Genomic DNA, 19,029 nt, shown 5'->3' on the forward strand with positions numbered 1-19,029 from the left:
GCTAATCTCCATTATTTACCATGGGGTTCAGTATTAAAGCACACATCATTTAATTCTATAATTGTATCACTTTTCAGGTACATGCACTGATTTTGTGTGAAAATGGTTCTTGTGAATTCAGAAAAATATGCTGTAACTTTCAACTTACTTTTAAAAAAAATAGAAAGGGATTACCTGTATCTGCTCTGCCAAAGTGGGATATCAATGCAGTGCTACAGGCAGAAATTTGAATTAACTTTGCTGAGATATAGCCAGATTATTTCCCATGTGTTTTAAAGCTTTGCATTTAGTTGCATCTTCTGATGCTCCAGCAAACCCTCCAAACTCATCAAGTGACTGATGGATGTGTTCGTAAAGGCCTGGATGGTCATTATGTCTGAAATTATAAACCCACTGTTGTACTTAATGAGGTCAGTGAAGCAATCAGGATAAAAATACATAATTCTGCAGCGTAAGTCTGTAAGCATGATACTTCTTAAGCTTTTTAAGTTTAATGAAGCAGCTACTCAGCAGCTGAACGTTCTTGTTAAACAGTCTCAGCATGGATTTTAAAACTAAAAGGTTGCTGAACACCATGGTCTCCTTGGAGAGTCTGTGGCTCTTATTCCCTCGAAATGTCTGCATCTTTTATATGTTAATGGTTTTGACATCAGCCATTTACTTCATTTTCATTGTAAATGAGGCCCAGAGTCCAATAGCCTTCTCCATTCCCTGAACACTCTCTGCCCTGTAAGCTGTCTCACCGGCCTCCAGCTCGCTCCCTGGGGTATGTGTGGTCTGAAAACAGCTGAAGTGACCCTGCGAAACAAACCTGTTTTCCTACTTTAGATGCCTTTCTAGGAATATGAGTCCCTGTGTGAAAAACTTGTGTGGTGCAAGTGCTCCAGCATCCACACCAGTCCTCACATGCCACAAAATCCTACTGCCAAGGACATCCCTTCAGGGGGCTTCCCAAGGCTGGTGCTGCTCTTCCTCAAACCCAACAAAGTCAAATCACAGGGTTTCTCCCAAACCCTTATAGAAACACCCCCATTTAGAGGGTTTTGTTCATGTTTGGTTTTTAAAGATTCTTCTCAGGTGCAGTGCTGTCACCATACAGCTGTGCTGAGTGACACAGAACACTTTTTTTTTGAGGGGGAAACTCCTGATTTTAACATGGGAATATCATCATTGTGACCTGCAAGGTTTGCACAGGACTGCAGCCAAGTGTCCCAAGGTGTGCTGGGGAATCTTTCCCTGCTTTTGCAGAGGGATTAACCCGCCCTGTGTGTGTGTTTTTGGTGCCTGACCCAAAGGGCAGGGACATGGCCTGGTGGAACCCTCCACAACAAGCACACCCAGCCAGGAGCATCCATCCCAGCAAGACATCAGGAATTTACAGTCTCCTTCTTGTTGGAATCCAAAATGCAGGGAACTCTCAGAACTTCCAAACTCAGGTTCTAGTAGTGAGAATGTGGATTTATAGTATAAAGCAGAGGTATGTTAAACTAAGTAAAGGAACAGAGTTTAAGATATAAAAATAAAAGTAGTTACAAAGGTAAACGAGGAGTTTAGAATGTAGTACTGTAGGTTTGTGTGTCATAACAAGATTGGCTAAGATAGCTTATACTGTAGCATGGGTCCATAAGATGAAATATTTAAGGATTGGGTCAAAAACATAAATATCTTTGTTAGCAGTGTTCTATTAATTAATAACTCTTTAAAAGGTCTTGTAACTAGGGGTCTTTTGACTTTGCAGTGAAGATGTGAGCCGAATTCACCCTTCCTACCTATGTGGGAAAGAAAAATAAACCACATCATCAAAAACAACTCAGAAGTCCCATCCCGAATTCCTTCCAAAATTCCCCACAAGTGAATTATCACACTTGTTCCCAGCACAACCCTTCCTTCCCAATTGCCATGTGTGAAAGCACTATGCAAAACACACTCACAGTTATGTGAGAAGGAGCAAAGCAGAGGAGTGGGCAGGCTGTGATTTCTGCCTCACCTTGTAGCATAAATTACTGTGTAGCATAAATTACTGCTGCACGCAGGCTGTGATTAAACAGGTTTCTGTGACTAAAGCCCTGTACAGGATTAATTGCCAGGTCTTTGCTCTGCTGTGGGTTGATGATAGAAGACACTAAGCAGCATCGAGGTGTTTTCAAAGGGGATTTGAAGCCAATCCACCATTTTCTCCTCCAGTGCATAACTTTCCCTGTTGGCAGACAGTGGCAGCCTTTAAATTTGAAAGTGCACAGGGTGAAGACTGTATATACCTTTGAAACATTTGGAGGGAGAGTGACAAAAGGTTCAGTCTCTCTATTTATCACTGATGACTTCAGCAGTCTGTGGGGAGAAGAAACCAGGGCTGCTGCCTTGCTGCTTGTGGGAGGTGCAGACCATTTTTCTGCGACACCTGATATTGCAATCCCCCTTTCCCTGCTGAGTGGGCTTCGGAAACCTGGGCTTGGGAGAGAGGGATGCTCCTTCTCACACCTGCTGTTGGTCAGACAGGGAGAAATGTGCCCCACAGCACCTCCCTGTCCCTGTTCCTGCCTAGATGGGGACCCACTGCCCAGCGCCATGAGGACCAACCGGTGCAGCCACCTGCCTGGAGTCCCTCCGGAGTGCCCGCGCCCTCCAGCCCCCGATGGCAAGAGCCTGCCTGGCAGCAGTGGGGGCCTGGCCACCAGCTGTCCCCAGTATGTCATGCAGGTGTCCTCCAAGGATGGGCAGCTGCTCTCGTCCGTCGTGCGGACCCTGGCCGTGCAGAGGTATGTGGGGGACAGAAGGGGGGTCAGAAGGAGGGACATGCCCCTTCCGGTCTGGTGTGATCAAACCCCCATCCCAGCATCACAGTGATCATGCTACAGGATGCATCACGCTTCCTAAAACACTTCACCAGTCCCTGGCGTGCTGAGCAGCCAGACAAGCTGTTTCTAGCACCAAAGTTGCAGCTTCTGTTGCCATCCGAGTTATTGACCTTTCTTTCTGCTGCTGGTTGAGAGAGGCAGATTAGTGGTGAAATATATTGTTAATCTATGCCCTGGAAGCATGCTTCAGGCTGGCTTTGTTCTCATTAGATGCAAGAAAGAGTATTCTGATGTGCTTGGCCTTATCCAGACTTGATGCTGGGTCAAAATTAAATTTGTCTTTGCTGGTGGTAAGCTGGAAAGACTTCATGGATCTTAAAGCAGTGCAGGAGAAATACCCACCTGCAGCCACACAGCAGGGATGTGTTTGGCACACATCTGTTTGTATCCCTCCTTGACCTGCCTGTGGGCTGTCCCAAAGAGAGGGAAATCCTTTCCAGGGAGAGGAGGTTTCTGCCTTGATGTGCTTTTCTGAAGTCGTGGCCCTGCCTTCGAGGTCCTACAGGGCAAGGTGCTGCTCTTTCAGCAGCCCTTTACTGCTGGCCAGTGAAAACAATATTTAGGTCAGAGGATCACCAAGAAATGCCCAGCTGAGAGAGATTTACAACTCCCTGCACTTTGGGGTTTCCTGAGGTGGCTGCACCGCTGCTTTGTGAAGAGCTGGGAGATACAAAATACAGAAGGACTTGGTCTTCTGCCTCTCATCTGCCACTCTACACTTTTCTCCTCCCTAATAAAAGAGATGTTTTAAGCAAGAATACCAAAACCATTAGCCCTTAAACTATTAGCCCACCAGCTTGGATTACTAATTGGAGGGCAGAGCTCTAATTCATGAAAGCTTCTAGTTCATGACAGAGAAAAAAGCTATCACCACAACCCTCGAGCACTGACCAACAGTTTTCTCTCCCTCTCCTGCAGCAGCCCCTTCAGTGACCGGCCCATTTGTAGGATCTGCCACGAGGGCAGCAGCCACGAGGAGCTGCTGTCCCCCTGCGAGTGCACGGGGACGCTGGGGACCATCCACCGCAGCTGCCTGGAGCACTGGCTGTCGTCCTCCAACACCAGCTACTGTGAGCTCTGCCACTTCAGGTTTGCAGTAGAGCGCAAGCCCAGGCCACTGATGGAGGTCAGTACTGCCCTGAAATCTTAGTTTTGACCGGAAAAATCCTGCCTGCTTCCATGCAGGCATCACAAGGGCTCTGCAGCTCCAGTGGGGTTTGGCAATGTGAAGGTGGGAGCTCAGGGGGAAGGGTGGGGTGTGACAGAACCCCTTGTTTTGGAGGGAATCTAAACAAATTATTAGGATGGGATCAGTGGGTTTGCTTCACTGCAAACCTGAGTCGAGGTTTTTTTGCAGCAAATTCCTGGGATGCCAGCCAGCTTGGTTGAGGGTGGAAGAGAGGCAAGTTGCAGTTTCTGTGGAATGTGGGGCAGGTCTCTGGACTCATGGTATTAAATATAGGTCAGAAATTTATTTATTTGTTCTTGCTTTTGAGAGGTAACAAACTTAGGAGGTTTGGAAACCCAGTTTATATGCCAAGCCCACAAGAAGGGATTGTTCTTGTTCAGTGTCTGGCATGTTTTGACATTTGAGAGTCACCTTTTGGCCTATTCTTGCCTATGTGACAGACTTGACAGAGAATTGGACAATTGTTTCTCCTTTATCATTGAAAATTTAGTTTTTGCCAACTATAGATAGCAGCTTCATGAAGTTTTCCAGGTTTTTAGGGTATTTTTGGTCCTCAGGAAAAGAAAAGAAACCAAAACAAGTTCACTCTCTTGACACTATTTAATGACCTTTTTCCTCCCTTATTTTATTTTGGGAAAAGATGAAGCAAAGTTAGGGTTTCCTTTGGAATTAAAAGTTGATTAAAAACATTTGGCAAAATTAATGAGAAGAACCATTTTGTACCTGTTGGTGACACAGACACCTACATGCAGAGCTTGGGTTCAGGACAAAGTGTATTTCTTATGCATCTTAATTGTTCCTTTAAATTGTGTCAAAACTGGTGGAAGGAGGTACAGTATCAGAAATTGGTAGGGGGAAGCAGCATTTTGTTTTTCTCCTGCTCACAGAGAAGAGGACACAGGACAGAACTGACTGCTGGGAGGTGGGTCAGGGGATGAGCAGTTCGACACTACCAGAATTGCTTTAATTGAGATAGGCATGCACATTTTGTGCTTAAGCCTAAGGATATCTTCATTCTTCCTCAGGATCCCCCCACAAAAGATACAGGACATGGCATTTAGCACAAGTCCTGCATGCAGAGCAGGTCCTGGCCAGCTGTGCTTGGCTGCCTCTGGGTTACTCTCTGGCTCTCCTCTCAATCTTTGGTGCAAGAATGATGCCACTCTGCATCTACCCACTGAGAAGAAAGACAAGTGATGCTGAGGCATCACAGTTTGATTGCAGAGCCCAGCTTCTGGAAATTTCTCCCTTGTGATGGCTCCTGGTGAGACTTGTGCTGCACAAATTGGATGTGGTGCTGGCCAGAGCTGCTGATGATGGAAGGAGTTGAAAGCAAAGCTGACCCTGCCCAGGATGGGGCACTGTGGTTGTTTGATTGTTCCCTGATGAAATAAGGCTTCTTTTTGGCAGATGCAGTAATAAGTAGTAGAAACAGCAACAACGATATTTAGAGTAATAATGGTAAACCTGCCAGTTTTTTCTGTTAGTTGAGGACAAGTGAAAACCCTGAGCAAGAACATTTTTGAAACGTAGCTAAGTGGTTTTAGCTTTACAACTCATTATTTTCTGACTTCTCAGCTACTTACGCCCATAGTATTTTAGTGCAGAAATCAACAGTTGGGTGCAACTGCAGGAAAGGTCATAAAACCCCCCAATCCTTTGTGATCTTATAAAGGGAATATGTTTTCAGTTTAGAAGGAAAATGAAGGTGTACTTTCAAAGCTGAGAGCAGCAGAGACGAGCTGTATGCCAGGGGGCAAATTAAGCAGAAAGATAAACAAACTTCTTGATTTCTGCCAGTGTAATTTAAGTTTGTCCTGGACATTTATACTTATTGAATACACAGTGCTTTGAAATCCAAAAACCTCCCCATGAAAATAATTGCAACAAAAATCTGAAACTTCCCAAAGCAGGACTAAAGCAGATGCAAGCTGCCAGATCCCCTCATCTCCTGTATCCTAAAAGCACCTCCGAGCCTGTCTCTCTGTGTCACCCAGAGTGTGAGGACATGGAAGGAGGTTTATCAGGTGTAGTAGGACCGTTTCTCACAAAAACCCTACTGTAACATTTAGATGAGTGACAAGCCAAAGTGGCCACCTGCTTTTAACACCACAGAGTGTGTAGGTTTTGGGGTGGGGTGTCAAAGTTCTCTTCATTTAGTGAGTTGATTAGTTCTCCAAAGATTCCCCTGACCTAGATAATGGAAAAAGTACATGGTCCTCCTCTCACTGGAGGTGAGTGATGAGTTTTACCAGTGTATCTCAGTAGGTCAAGAGGGGCTACTGTACTCATAAAGTGATTTGTAGAGCACAGACTCTAAATCCTCAACAGGCCCTATCTCACTGGGTGAACACATCCCATTCAGGGGTCAGTGACAGGTAGTAAAGAAATGCTCAAAGCAATCAGTCATCATATTGATAATTTCTCCACGAAATCTTCCAACCAGGGGGAGGGGGGAATGTATATCTGACTATTCCAAAATGTATTATACTCTTTTCAAAGGGCCAAAAAAAACCCCATACAAAAAAAAAAAAAGCTCAAACAAACAAACAAAAAACACAAACAAACAAAAACAAAAAAACCAACCCCAACAAAACCACAAAACCAAACAAAAAACCCCACACCAAACCCAAAAGAAAAGCCCCAAAAATCCCAACAAAACAAAACAACCCCAAGAAAACAAAAATAACCATGCTATTATGTTTTCTCCTCATCCCTTCACTAGATTGATCACTGTTTCCTGGTGGCTTAGGCATGGGAGTGGAAGAAATCTGTTTCAGTGGGAACAAATTGAGGCACTTTACTCGTTTTATCTGGAAATGTCATATGTGAATTTATTCCTGCTGTTAGCAGGAGAGGCTGCAGCAACAGTGAGCTTGAAATGGAGTAAGTGGTGTGGCTGATGGCTGAGCCAAATTCCTTCCTCCCTCTGTCCATCCTTATGGAAACAGCAGAGGAGTTGACCAGAGACAACTCTGTGCTTCTCTTTTGCCTCTGCCATAGGACGTGTATTTTTGTCTGAGGGAGAATCTTCTCCTTGGAAATGCACAATGTGCTGACTCTTTGATGCCCAAAACCCAACCAGAGCAGCAGGCAATGGTGGTGCAGTCTGTCATGTAGATCCATCCCCTCAACAATAAATTTGTGATGCTTCTTGGCTCATTTCTGTTTTTGAACTCACATTATTCTCCCCAGAAAACTGTGTTTCCACACTGGGAATGTGTGTCAGGCACTATGGTGGTAATTAAAACCCTCCTTCAGCATTCACAAGAGTGCAAAATTCAGTCAGAGGAGTCAGGGTCTGAACCCACCCCTTCTATCCCCTGACAAAGGAAAGAGAAATCTGTAATATGGTGTCTGTTATGCACAGAGCTGATATTCCTTGTGACACGCCAGCCAAGGACCTCAAAACCAACACAGTGAAATCTAAAGCTGCAGTAATTCCATTACTGACTTTTATGCACCTTCCAGTTTTATATAAGCTGCCTTTTTAATACAGCCAATCCACAGGAAAAAAAAAAAATCTGCATTAGGAATGTGTGGTATTATTCATGTAGCTGCTTTTGCTGTGTTTCAGCATAAAGATTAGTCAAGCTTTATGTAAATATTATGTATCATCTTCATTTCAATTTTCACATTGCATCTGTGTTGCTTCCATTTGGCTCAGTGCAGAAGCAGGCACGAAATGCAGCAGTACAAATATATTTATGTGCAATAATAAAATGTTAGGGAACAGCCAGCTACAAAATAAAAATGGTATAAGAGTATTATGTGACCATATAAGACAGGCTTGTATTGCTTGTAAGTTACTTACATGTTTTAGACCAACCAGGATTTGGTATCTGTTGGTTCACTTTTTTTTTTTTTTTTTTTTTTTTTTTTTTTTTTTTTTTTTGCGAACAGAAAGCACTTAATTAACAATACAAAGCTCATAAGCAAAACAGCATGACTAGGAGAAAAAATAAAGTCAGGATAATTACAGCAATATTGAGCAGGAATTAACTTCAGTTTTTCTCTGCTGTGTTGCTGGCTATACAGCCTATATGAGTAAGATAAATTTTAAAACCCTCTAAAATGTACACCTATGCATGAAGTATTTAAGATGAGCTTACATCATAAATTAAAACCTCACGAAGCCTTACACTGAAATATGAATTCATTTCCTGTGCAAGGTTTTGAGTCATGATGTTTTTATCTGTTGGGATTATTTTTACTTATTTTTCTTCTCCGCTGTTCAGTGAAGCAAGTCATTAGCATTAAATTACTGTAACAAGCAGACACCAGATTTGCTGCAGGTAGTTTATAAAAGGATCACACCTCAAAGCAGAAGGAAAATAAATGGTTCCTCAGCATAGTCACCTACCAGGAAAACTTTCATAAATCAAAGTTTGGAGGAACTGCAGTTGTCCATACAGTATATGAGGGCTGGGAGCAAATAATTAAGGTGTGTTCATCCTCCTTCCTTTCTTGACCCAAAAAGGGCAGATTAAAAGGGCAAGGTGATAGAGACATTTATGTACCTAGCTGTTTTCTGCTGTGAAAATAATCCCCCTAAAACCACCTCATGCAGGGAGAATTTGAAGCAGCCATGTAGATCTCCAGTAGAAGTATGTCTGAGTTAAAGAAAGTATTAAAAAAATGAAAAATAATGAGCTCCCCAGCACAGATTTAAAGCCATAAACTCTCCAAGATGCATTTTTTAAAAACTATTTATTCCTAATGGAGTGAAATCCAGAGACCAAACCATTATGCTCTTTCTCCTTTAAAGAGAAATTAGGTAGCTGTTTTATGTTCCCTGCAGGAAGGATTTGCTACAATGCACAAATCTTTCTTATAGTACTGGCAGCAAGAGTGCAAACAACAGCAACCCACTCCCTGTAAAAAAATAAAAATTTAAATCACTTGTCAGTGAACAGACTAGTTCAAACAATCACATCTGTAACTGCTCATTCCTAAATTTATAACAATCAAGGGCAAAAAAACCTCAAGGAAAGTTCCCAGGAGAAAGTAGCTGAATGATCAGATTTTCTTCAAAAATGAACAAGATGGGGGAAAGATGCTGGAGTTTCCAAAGGCACAGCTTCTTTTGTTTTAGAAAATGGGTTTGGTGATTTTTCTTTGAACATCATGGTCCTGTAAAACAGTTCTGAACTGCCCGGTTGTCATCTATCTCTGTCCTTCCTGCTGGGAGCATTTCCTACTGACAGGAGCCAATCAAAGTTTACATTTTCTAGGAAAATATAAGTGGTAAGATTTAATGGATCTGTCTTTATTTGTAGACCTATCAAGCATTTATTATCTATCATGTCTTTGCTTCCCATATATTTGAGCTTTTAGATCAAGACATTTGCAATGTCTTGAAATAAATAAGTTTTGCCAATAGCAAATCTGCTTTGCTTTTGTTTTAAAATGTGAAATGTGATTTTGTTGATTTTCTTGAATGCATATATTTGTCTGCCTAACTGGGAATACAGTCATCCAAAACAGAGTGAGAGCATTCTAAATACACACACAGATAGAAAGAAACACAGCTTTTCCCATAGTTCCACTAAGTCCTTTTTTTCTTGACACATCCTGAAATGCTTTAACTGATACAAGCATCTCCAGAACTATAAATTAAAATTGGCTAGTAGGAAAACAGAACAGCAGTGAGCCAGACTAATGCAAAAAATATATACTATTGTGTAATTGGACCTGCAAGACATTTCATAGGTTTCTTTAGTGCCATTTAGCAAGCTCTGCTGTTTGTTTTCACTGCCAGAGAATTACTAATCCTTTTTTGGAAGCTGAGTGTGTGTAATCCAGAAACATGAAACCACATCTATGAACCACTGTATTAATGCTGCTTGGTGGAGCTTTGTGTATCAGAATCAGAGGGTGGTTTGGGCTGGAAGGGGCCTTAAATTCCATCCAGTACCACCCGTGCCATGGGCAGGGACACCTTCCACTGTCCCAGGCTGCTCCAAGCCCTGTCCAGCCTGGCCTGGGACTCTTCCATCCAACAAATCCATCTCTCCCCAGTTTAGACAGAAGGCTGTCGTGGGAGACTCTTTTTGCAGAAAGAGACTCTGGGAGACTCTTTTTCCAGAAACCCAGGTAAATGACATCTGTAGCCTTTCCCTTGTCCACTGGTGTTGGCACCCCATCAGAGAAGGCCACTGGGTTAGTCAGGCAGGACTTGCCCCTGGTGAGGCTGTGCTGGCTGCTCCAAATCCCCTCTCTGAGCTCCACAAGCCTCAGCAGAGCTTCCAGAGGGTCTGTCCCATCACCTCCCCGGGCACAGAGGGGAATTAAGTTGGGTGTTTCCAGGCTCTTCCTTTCCACCCTTTTTGAAGACAGGCGCAATATTTCTTTTCAGCCTCCTGGGATCTCACCTGACTGCCAGGACTTTTCCTGTCATGGACAGTCATGGACAGTGTCTTGGCAACTCCCCCAGCCAATTCCCTGGGGAGCCTGGGCTCCATCCCATCAGGTCCCACAGAGCTGAGCATTTCCAGGTTCCTCAGCTGGCCCTGAGCAGGATCTTTCCTTCCAGGGGCAGAGCCTCTGCTCCCCAGGGCCCATCCTGCTCTCCATCCACCTGGAGGGCTGGGAGGAGAGGCTGCCATTGGAGGCTGAGGCAGAAAAGCTCAGGTTGGGTACCTCAGGCTTCTCCCCATCCCCTGTCACCTGTGTGCCAGTGTTGTTTGGAGTGGGGAAAACACCTTCTGTGCCCTTCCTTTCCTGTTTAATGAAGCTCTAGAACATCCTGGTACTCTTTCCCACTTTCCGGGTTCAGTTCCAGCTTCACCTTGGCTTCCTGACCCCAACCCTCCACAATTCAATCTCTGGACTCTTCCCATGTCACCTGTCCTTGCTTTTGCTGCCTGTGCATTTGTTTGCTTATTCCCCTTTCCTTTGGCCAGCAGGTCCCCACTGACCCATGCTGGTCTCTTGCCTTACCTGCCCAATTTCTTGCTCCTGTTTTTTGGCTGGTAAAAGACCCAAGGTCTAAATTGAAAATTGAGTTGTGGTGTGACAGTAACAGCCTGTGGTGATCTCCTCACATTGAGAAAGCAACCCTAGGTGGTAGCTGTCTGTGCTGTGATTTACCCTTTCTAGAAAACAAAACAAAACAAAAATTAAATTTTTATTATTCTGGTGTATTCCTTACAATGGAAAATGTAATCTTTCCCCTTTCAGAAACACACAGAATAATGTAAAATTTATTTGGTATTTCAAAAAGAACGCTTGGCTCATGTCATGAGACATCCACATTTAAAATATTTCCTGCAATTTGAGTTAAAATAAGGGTTAAACTTAAGTAAGAGGAGACTCATTTACAAAGAGGCCATGGTATTGGCACAATAACATTACAGAGATCAAATAATTTTGATTCCAACTGTCAAATACATTCTTTGAGAGCAAAGAAACATCTCTGTGAGCTATCACCATGGCCTTTCTAAAGGCACCTACTAAAGACAACATCACTATGTCAGTAATAGAATGTTTGATATAAGGAGGAGACACAAAAACTGAAGCATAAATATTTTTTCTTGCCAAAAAAGTAACTGTCAAATGTTTGTTTTCCTTGGCAAAACATTAACCTAGGAAAGTTTCAAGTCACCCAAAATCTTTCATGACACTGAAAGCAAGCATATATACCATTCTAGTCTGGGAGATTTTATTTCTTAGTTACATATAGTTAAGCCAAGTTTCAAAACATTTCACTGAAAAATGTTAAAATGAATATTTCAAGTAAAAATAGTGTCAGGAAAAAAATTTCCTCAGATGCAATATTTTGTGGATGGGCAATAAATGGGAAGAGGAGGAGCAATAAATGGTCCTCCTGGTCTTCCAAAATATTCTTCATTCCAGAGAACTATTCTTTTAAAAAAAGAGGGAATATCAGCCTTTCAGTGCTTCAAGCCCAAGGCAGAATCCTCCCATTGGTGGCTGCTGGCATGAAACCAGAAACAATAGTAATTTCCATCACTTCATCCTGTGTACAGCCTGCTTCCACCAGGACTCACTGCTGAGCCATCAGAGTGAAAATGACAGAACAAACTGATGAGTTTTGATGTGCAATGAGCTATTTTTTGCTCAAAGGACAATGCATTTAGGGGAGATAATTCCTTCCTGTCCTCTCCACCCAGCTTCATGGTGTAGCTCCAATAATGTTTGAAATCACTTCTCCAAGGAAAAAGAACTCCACCAGAAGGGGGTCTCCAGCAGAACCAGATTGTAGCCTTAGGATCTGATCAGGAAGAACACTGTGCACACACTTTACTTTTACGTTTGTTAGTCATCTGATTGAAGTTAGACCTGCAGAGATGAGTACTTCCAGGATCTGGCCTTTGGCAGTGGTGAGGCAGCTTAGAATCATGGAGGTGTTTTACAGTAGTGCTCTGCTGGCAGCTCATTTTGTTTAGGATAGATAAATTCAGGGACTCTGAACCTCTCCAGGAGTTCTGGTCCTTGGCTGCTGCTTGCTCCAATGATTTCCTCCTCCAATTTCAACTCTGCTTTTTGAAGTGACTGCAGCAAATCTTTCTGTGTGTATTACGTGTGTGGGGTGGAGGAGCCACAGGTGTGTTCACAGTGTTTTGTCAAGTCAAATGCAGTACATCAAAAAATCTCTTTCATGATGTAAGCAAATTCCTTTTCAAAACTATGTCAGCTTTTAAGGGTTTTAGCCTAAGTTGCACTTCTTGGGAGGTTGCTCCAGAGCTGGATCCTCTGAAGGATGGGGAAATTTTTTTCTGATTCTTATCCTAAATTTATTTGGGGACAACTATTATCCATCTGTTCTTAAGCCAACCTTAAGTCCCTTACATTGAGTAGCACTTTTATTTTACTGATGGCCCCCTTCAGTTCTCCCTTCTGGATTTTCTCAAGATGCATTTAGAGAGTGACTTTGTTGAGATAAATGTTAACCCCCATCTCTCTGAGGTGCTGGATTCTCAAAGGGTTTCTTGGCTTGTCTCAGTCATGAGCCAAGATTGGGTTTTGCATCAGATGCTGTGCTTAAAGTTCTTGAAATAATTTTTGCTGCCATTGCTGAAGTCATTTCATGTCTTGTTATTTTAGCTCCAGTTACCTGTGGATCAGGAACAGGGAACACTGATCACTTTAAGATTGCACTTCACAAAATGCCAGGCAGGCTAGAATTTTACTTCAAATATACCTTTTTTTTTTTTTTTTTTTTTTTTTTTCTTTACCCCTCCTCCCTGCTCCCCTAAATGGAAATTATCACTCTGAGAGTCTGGATTTATTGCAGAAATAATTGGGCACATTGACACATTTTAATAGGACAGATTTCAGGGTGTCACAGTAAAGATCTGACAGCTTTGTCTGGCCTTACATCTCCTTCTTGGCCAGCAGGGTAGTCCATACAATACTGCCACAGTAATTAATCAGCTCAGGGCTTTGTGAGGATCCCTGTGTGGGTATGAGTTGCACAAAAGGATCTGCTGACTTAGCTTTTTAGCTATAAAGTAACTTGACAGTGCCCATTCCATTCCCAAAACAAATGGCTGAAACCTCAAAACAGAAGCAGATTTTGAAGCAGGTGTGCATTGCTTCAGGAGAAAAATAAGTGCTGTGACTGAAATCTGTACAACCACTGAAATTGCTTAATCTTTGCTTTTGACTTATACTTCAGAGCTAGCTAATGAAATCCTTCCGGCTTTTTGAGGTTAGACTGTAAAATTGTGATGGCTGTATTTATTATTTAATACTACTCTTGCCTGTCACAGCCTCATCTAATATTTAAATTGCTTGGGTTTTACTCTTTTTTTCATGTGCCACAGGGCACCAGGAGCAGGGAGCCATCAGCCTGTGAAGCAGCTCCACACCATTTTAATCTGCTCAAACTTTCAATCAGGTTTGATGGCACAGTGAAAAATGCTGTCTTAATTCAGGTGCACTGCACTGTGTGTAATGACAGTCACAGGGTGGGGATAACAGCACATGCCTTGACATGTGTGCTCCCTCCCCTGCATTCCTGATGTTCTTCCTCCTTGCTCTGAACTGGGAACTATTTCTTGCACTACCTGAGCTGCACGGGTGCCAAAATTTTGGAGTCTGTCCTGGGAAAGTGGTGAACACCTGCAGTTCCTGTTGAGGTCAAGGAGAAGTTTACAAATGCCCGGTGTTTCTCTTCCAGGTCACCTTTCAAACAAGTGCTTTCCACAAAACCTTGGTTTTTTGGTATTTTTTTTTTTTTTTTTTTTGCAGTCTTTAAAACCTTTAAAAGCACAATCTCTGCTATCAGGTGTTTTCAGTTCCTCTGGTTTTCTTGGTGGTTTCACATTGCAGGGTCTCCTGGAAATGGAAAACAAGGGGAAGGCTGCAATCAGACTTTTCAGAAGTGACCAGATGCAACCTAGAGCTGTTGTGCATAAACCCTTGGGGGTGTTTATTTATAAATGGATTGAAAACCCCAAGGAAAGTAGTGTGAGACTTCTACTCATTTTTTAGCATTCCCTTTAAAGCTACAGTAAAATAAAGAGGTGTTCAAATGTAAATGTATGTCCCCTTGTTTTGCACAAGCTCTGCTGAAGAAAACTCTGCTTGCAGCCTATTGCTGTTCTCCCCCTCATACTGATGGGCTGGAGGGGTGAGGAAATGGCTGTGTGGGGACTTAGCTGGTTCTTGGGGTAAACTGACCACAGCTGGTTACTATCTCTCCTGGTTAAGGAGAGAAAAAATACAGTATTGAGCCTCCCTCTTTAATTGGCATCTTCCCTTACAACTTCTTGCTCATAGTAATATGTAGCTGGTTTAAAGTGCTTTGTACTTCCCTAACATTTCAGAATTATTCAAGCAAGTCAAAAGCACATGAGACAGGACTTCTACTGCCATGTGTAACACACTTGGGGAAATAAGAGGACCAAAGTGTTTAGGGATGCATGAGCCTCGTCTGGCTCTGCTGGCCCCATAAAAGGATGCTGTAGAGCAGGTTTCACCAAATCCTACAGCTCACACTGCCAAAAAGTACAGGGCTGGGTACTTTTCCTCTTCAAATATTGACTTGTGTGATGAGGTTTGGTTTGGGTTGCTTTTTTTTTGTTGTTGTTGTTGTTTTTTTGTAGGTTTTTGTTGTTGTTGTTGTTTTTAATTAAAAGACCTCAATGTACTGTTGTAAGAACTTCTTTCACCTCTGCTATCCCAACTCCTGTTTATGGAAATGTGGGCGTGTGGGCTTGATAGCTGTTCAATCCTAACCTTTGCTTCAGCAGCTGACTTTCAGGCACTCTGTTTCTCAAGATTAATACCCTCTTAATAAAAATAACCTTGTGTGCATTGAACTCTGCTTAAATGTGGGGGCATCTGAAAACAAGTTGAAAATGGCTTTACAAATGTTATGAGCAGAATGTAAAAAAAAGAATCCTAAAATAGCATGGAAAATGTTAAAATATTTTCTACACGCTCCTTTACACATTAAGAAGGGAGTTTTTAAGAAGCCAGTGGGCAAATGCCAGGGGCTGCACTATATAAAATACTTCTCAAAGCAGCCTTTACCACAGCTAAATAAATGATATGGTGGGTACAGATAAAGGTGGACACCAGCAGGAAGCAAGGGAGAGAAAGTCAGGTCTCTAGTGTTGCCTAAAAACAAAGGAAAACCTTGCAAACAATATTAAGAGTGGTAAGGTAAAAAGCAGATCTTTAATGAAAGCTTTCAGGTGCACAAAGTGTAGGTATGCAAGTGAGTGATACAGGATTTCTACAATTTTAATAAAGTTAATTAATTAGTATATTTATCAGGTACATGCAATAAGAGACTTGTCCCAGGGTCTGCCCCTTGGAGCTGGTCCAGGGAGTTGTTTGCTCTATATTTTGTGATGAAAAACAAGATATCCTGGTTAGAAGTTCTATTCTTGAGAGTGAGACTAAACAGAATTCCAAGAACATGTTAGAAAGGGCTGGCTTCTTATTCTGAAATGTGAGAGGGGGCAGGAAAAGTGTCGATGATGAAGAGATGCAAAAGTTTGTGGAATACAAACTCTTAGGTACTATTTTAGGGAGGCTAGTAATGTGTACTACAATGATTCGGTTAAAGATCACATAAATAAACTTATGCATTTTAAACATCTCTTTCTTGCAGAAGTCTGATGTAATTTTCTTTTTCTGGTAAACCTGTCTGAATCTTGCAATCTTCAAAGTTCTGTTTGCTTTTGCCAAGGCATGCTGTTATCAAATCTCTTATGTTAACCAGGTCCAAAGCCCATCATCTGTCTTGTGTCCCCCAACATTCCAACAACTCCCCCTTTCCTTTAGACCAAAAACACCCCTTTAATGGCCTTATAAATTAATCTATGCACAGATTGAAAGGTATCATGATTAATACAATTATCACATACATACCTATCCTAAAAAGAATCTTTTCCTTAAAAAACTCCAGCCACTAAAAGGCTCAGGCTTGGTCTTTATGAACTAAAAACATTCCCGATGGCAGCTGCATTACTGTATTTGGAAAGACTGCCAGAAGCATAATTGTACCAAAAGGTTTGATTCTTTTACATGGGGTGATAGAGAGAAACATTTAAAAAGTTTTAGACTGATTTCTTCCCATGTATTTAAAATTAACATAAAAATCCAATTTCACGGAAAGCATGAATGCTAATTCTTGGGGTTCCAAGGGGTTTCAGGAGGGTAAGGAATCAAATTCTATGTGATTTGATTTGCTTTCAGCAGTTTTAGTGTAAATATTAGTGTAAAGCTCTCGAGGAACTATAGAAAAGTACCAGGAGCTATGGAGCTATACATTAAAAACAAACAGATCCGCAAGAGGCATCCTGTGGGACACCGACAGCCGCGTCCTGCGCGTGCATTCAGTCCTCCAAGGGGTGGCTTTGTGCTTTGAGCTGAGGGTAAAATATCCTCCCTGTGCTGACACCTGCCTTGCCTGTGTTGTGCCTGTGCAGTGGCTGAGGAACCCGGGCCCCCAGCACGAGAAGAGGACTCTCTTTGGGGACATGGTGTGCTTCTTGTTCATCACCCCGCTGGCCACCGTCTCTGGCTGGCTGTGCCTGCGAGGAGCCGTGGACCACCTGCACTTTAGCAGTAGGCTGGAAGCTGTTGGCCTCATTGCACTCACTGTGGCACTCTTCACTATTTACCTCTTTTGGACCCTGGTAAGTATCAGGGCTTTTATTTAACGCATGGGGGAAAAAAAAGGGAAAGAGCAAACAGGATAATTAATCGCACAGAGGATTGCACGGAGCGTTGCTTCTGTTTGCCTCCTTTGCTGGTGAATGCAAAGTGCACCTGCAAGAAACCTCTTGTTTCCACAACATTCAAGTTCCCTGGAACTTTCTGGAACACAAGAAAGACAGCTAGCTTCGGGGTAAGGATTCTCAAATCCCAAACACCAGTGGGGACAGCAGGAGGGAGGCAGGGAAGTAGCACGGGGGTGTTCAAGACAAACGCTGCAGTGTTGGAACCCTGGTTACTGAGAATTTTGGATTTTCTGTGCTGACCCCCAAGAGAACACTGCATTTGACCTGAAGCCATGGAGAAGGATTCAAAAATTAAATTATAGAAGTAAGATTAAGAGTGTGTAGTTTGAGTAAAAGTGTGTAATATCAAATAGTAGAAAACATAGAGTTTGATGTTTTAGAATATAGTAACATATATAAAACTAAAGATAGAGATTTTAGGGCAGAGACTAGTCCTTCTTCATGAGTTTAGGTAGTATTGTGTAATTAGATAAAAAAGTCCACATTGCGGGCCACAAAAAGTTAGTTATTAAGTTAAAAGTAACAGTAATTTAAATGTCATTTCTTAATTAGACAGTTTGTCCTTTAAAAAACCTTGTAAAGAGAGAGATACAGCTCCATTTTTGGTTTGTTAGAATGAAGTACTATAGAACTCACAATTTGTGTGACTGTAATATAGATAAAAACTAATAAACATCTGAGTCTTAACAAAAAAATACCATTTCATGCATTCAACCCCAACCTTCACAAAAATCCCAAAAAATCCACACTACAGGAGAGGATTCAGATTTTATTCAAATGCAACATCTTGCCAATTTTACAATTCAAAAGTATTGGGTGTGGAGAAAGTCAGGACACACAGGTGCCCAGCTCTGTATAAACAGAGCTGGCTTTGCAGTGCAGGTGAAATTGCATCCTGCACCTCAGCACGAGTCACTCTCATGCCAGTCCATCCCGAGACCCACTTAGTCTGTGTCAGGTTGTTGAATTGAGATAATTTACTGGCCCCAGTGCGCTGACAGGCAGCTGGCCCAGCAGAAAGGAGAGGAACACAGGGGACAGCTGCCAGAAAGGGTGTTCATCAAACCATGGTGTAGCAGCTCACTGAAAAGCCTAGGTTAGTGCTGTGTTTGATGTTCCACACCACTTTTTGTGGAGCAGGAGGAGCAGGGTGGGTGCAGGGGGGCAGCACTCACAGCGATGCACTCAGATGGTGCCAGGCTGTGCTGCTGGGGCAGCAAAAGCCCAACCTGCCCGTGGCACGGCCACATCCCACAGGGCCAGCACGCAGCTCTGCCCCTCACTGGGTATGGCCATGCTCTAGCCCAGACCCCTTCCAGCACTGAGGAGGTGACAATTTAAAAAAACGGCATTGGTGGAGCAAGAAGCCCCCCTGTGCTGAGCCCTGAGGAAAAGGGGATGTTAGGGGAACACAAAAACCCCACACTTCCTCACGAGTATCTCCAAGAAAGCTATGAAAGGGAAATCTCATTTGCACATTTGTGAGCCCTGTCTCACCCACAGAGGAATGCAGGCAGTGCTCGATGGGAGGGAAAGCTGAGTTGTGCCTCAGCCTCATGCAGTTCATCTTTTTTTGTTGTTTCTGCTTTTCTGTGAGGCAGCAGCACTCTCCTGAGACAGGCCATGTACTCCAGCATTGAGGCCACACTTGTTTTTCCTGCAGTGCTGGGTGTAGATGTGCCTGGCAGGTATGTAAGCAAATGTTGTTCAAATTTCCTTTGTGTATGGCTGTCTTAGAAACCAAAATGCCAAACAATTT

General features: G+C 42.8%; 1 protein-coding gene across 3 annotated transcripts in view; it reads left to right on the forward strand.

The window, feature by feature from the left end:
* Window positions 1-19,029, forward strand: part of MARCHF3 (membrane associated ring-CH-type finger 3) — a 58,922-nt gene that overhangs the window by 33,332 nt on the left and 6,561 nt on the right. For 2 of the 3 annotated variants that reach the window (XM_053932716.1, XM_053932714.1), the window contains exons 3-5: window positions 2,497-2,756; window positions 3,774-3,981; window positions 16,956-17,165. In XM_053932716.1, coding sequence (XP_053788691.1) covers window positions 2,503-2,756; window positions 3,774-3,981; window positions 16,956-17,165 — 672 coding nt within the window. In that variant the 5' untranslated portion in view covers window positions 2,497-2,502. The remainder of the gene's footprint in view (window positions 1-2,496; window positions 2,757-3,773; window positions 3,982-16,955; window positions 17,166-19,029) is intronic. The other variant, XM_053932715.1, reaches the window with a different exon arrangement.

The sequence above is a fragment of the Vidua chalybeata genome, chromosome Z (assembly GCF_026979565.1).
Source record: "Vidua chalybeata isolate OUT-0048 chromosome Z, bVidCha1 merged haplotype, whole genome shotgun sequence".
NCBI lineage: Eukaryota > Metazoa > Chordata > Aves > Passeriformes > Viduidae > Vidua > Vidua chalybeata.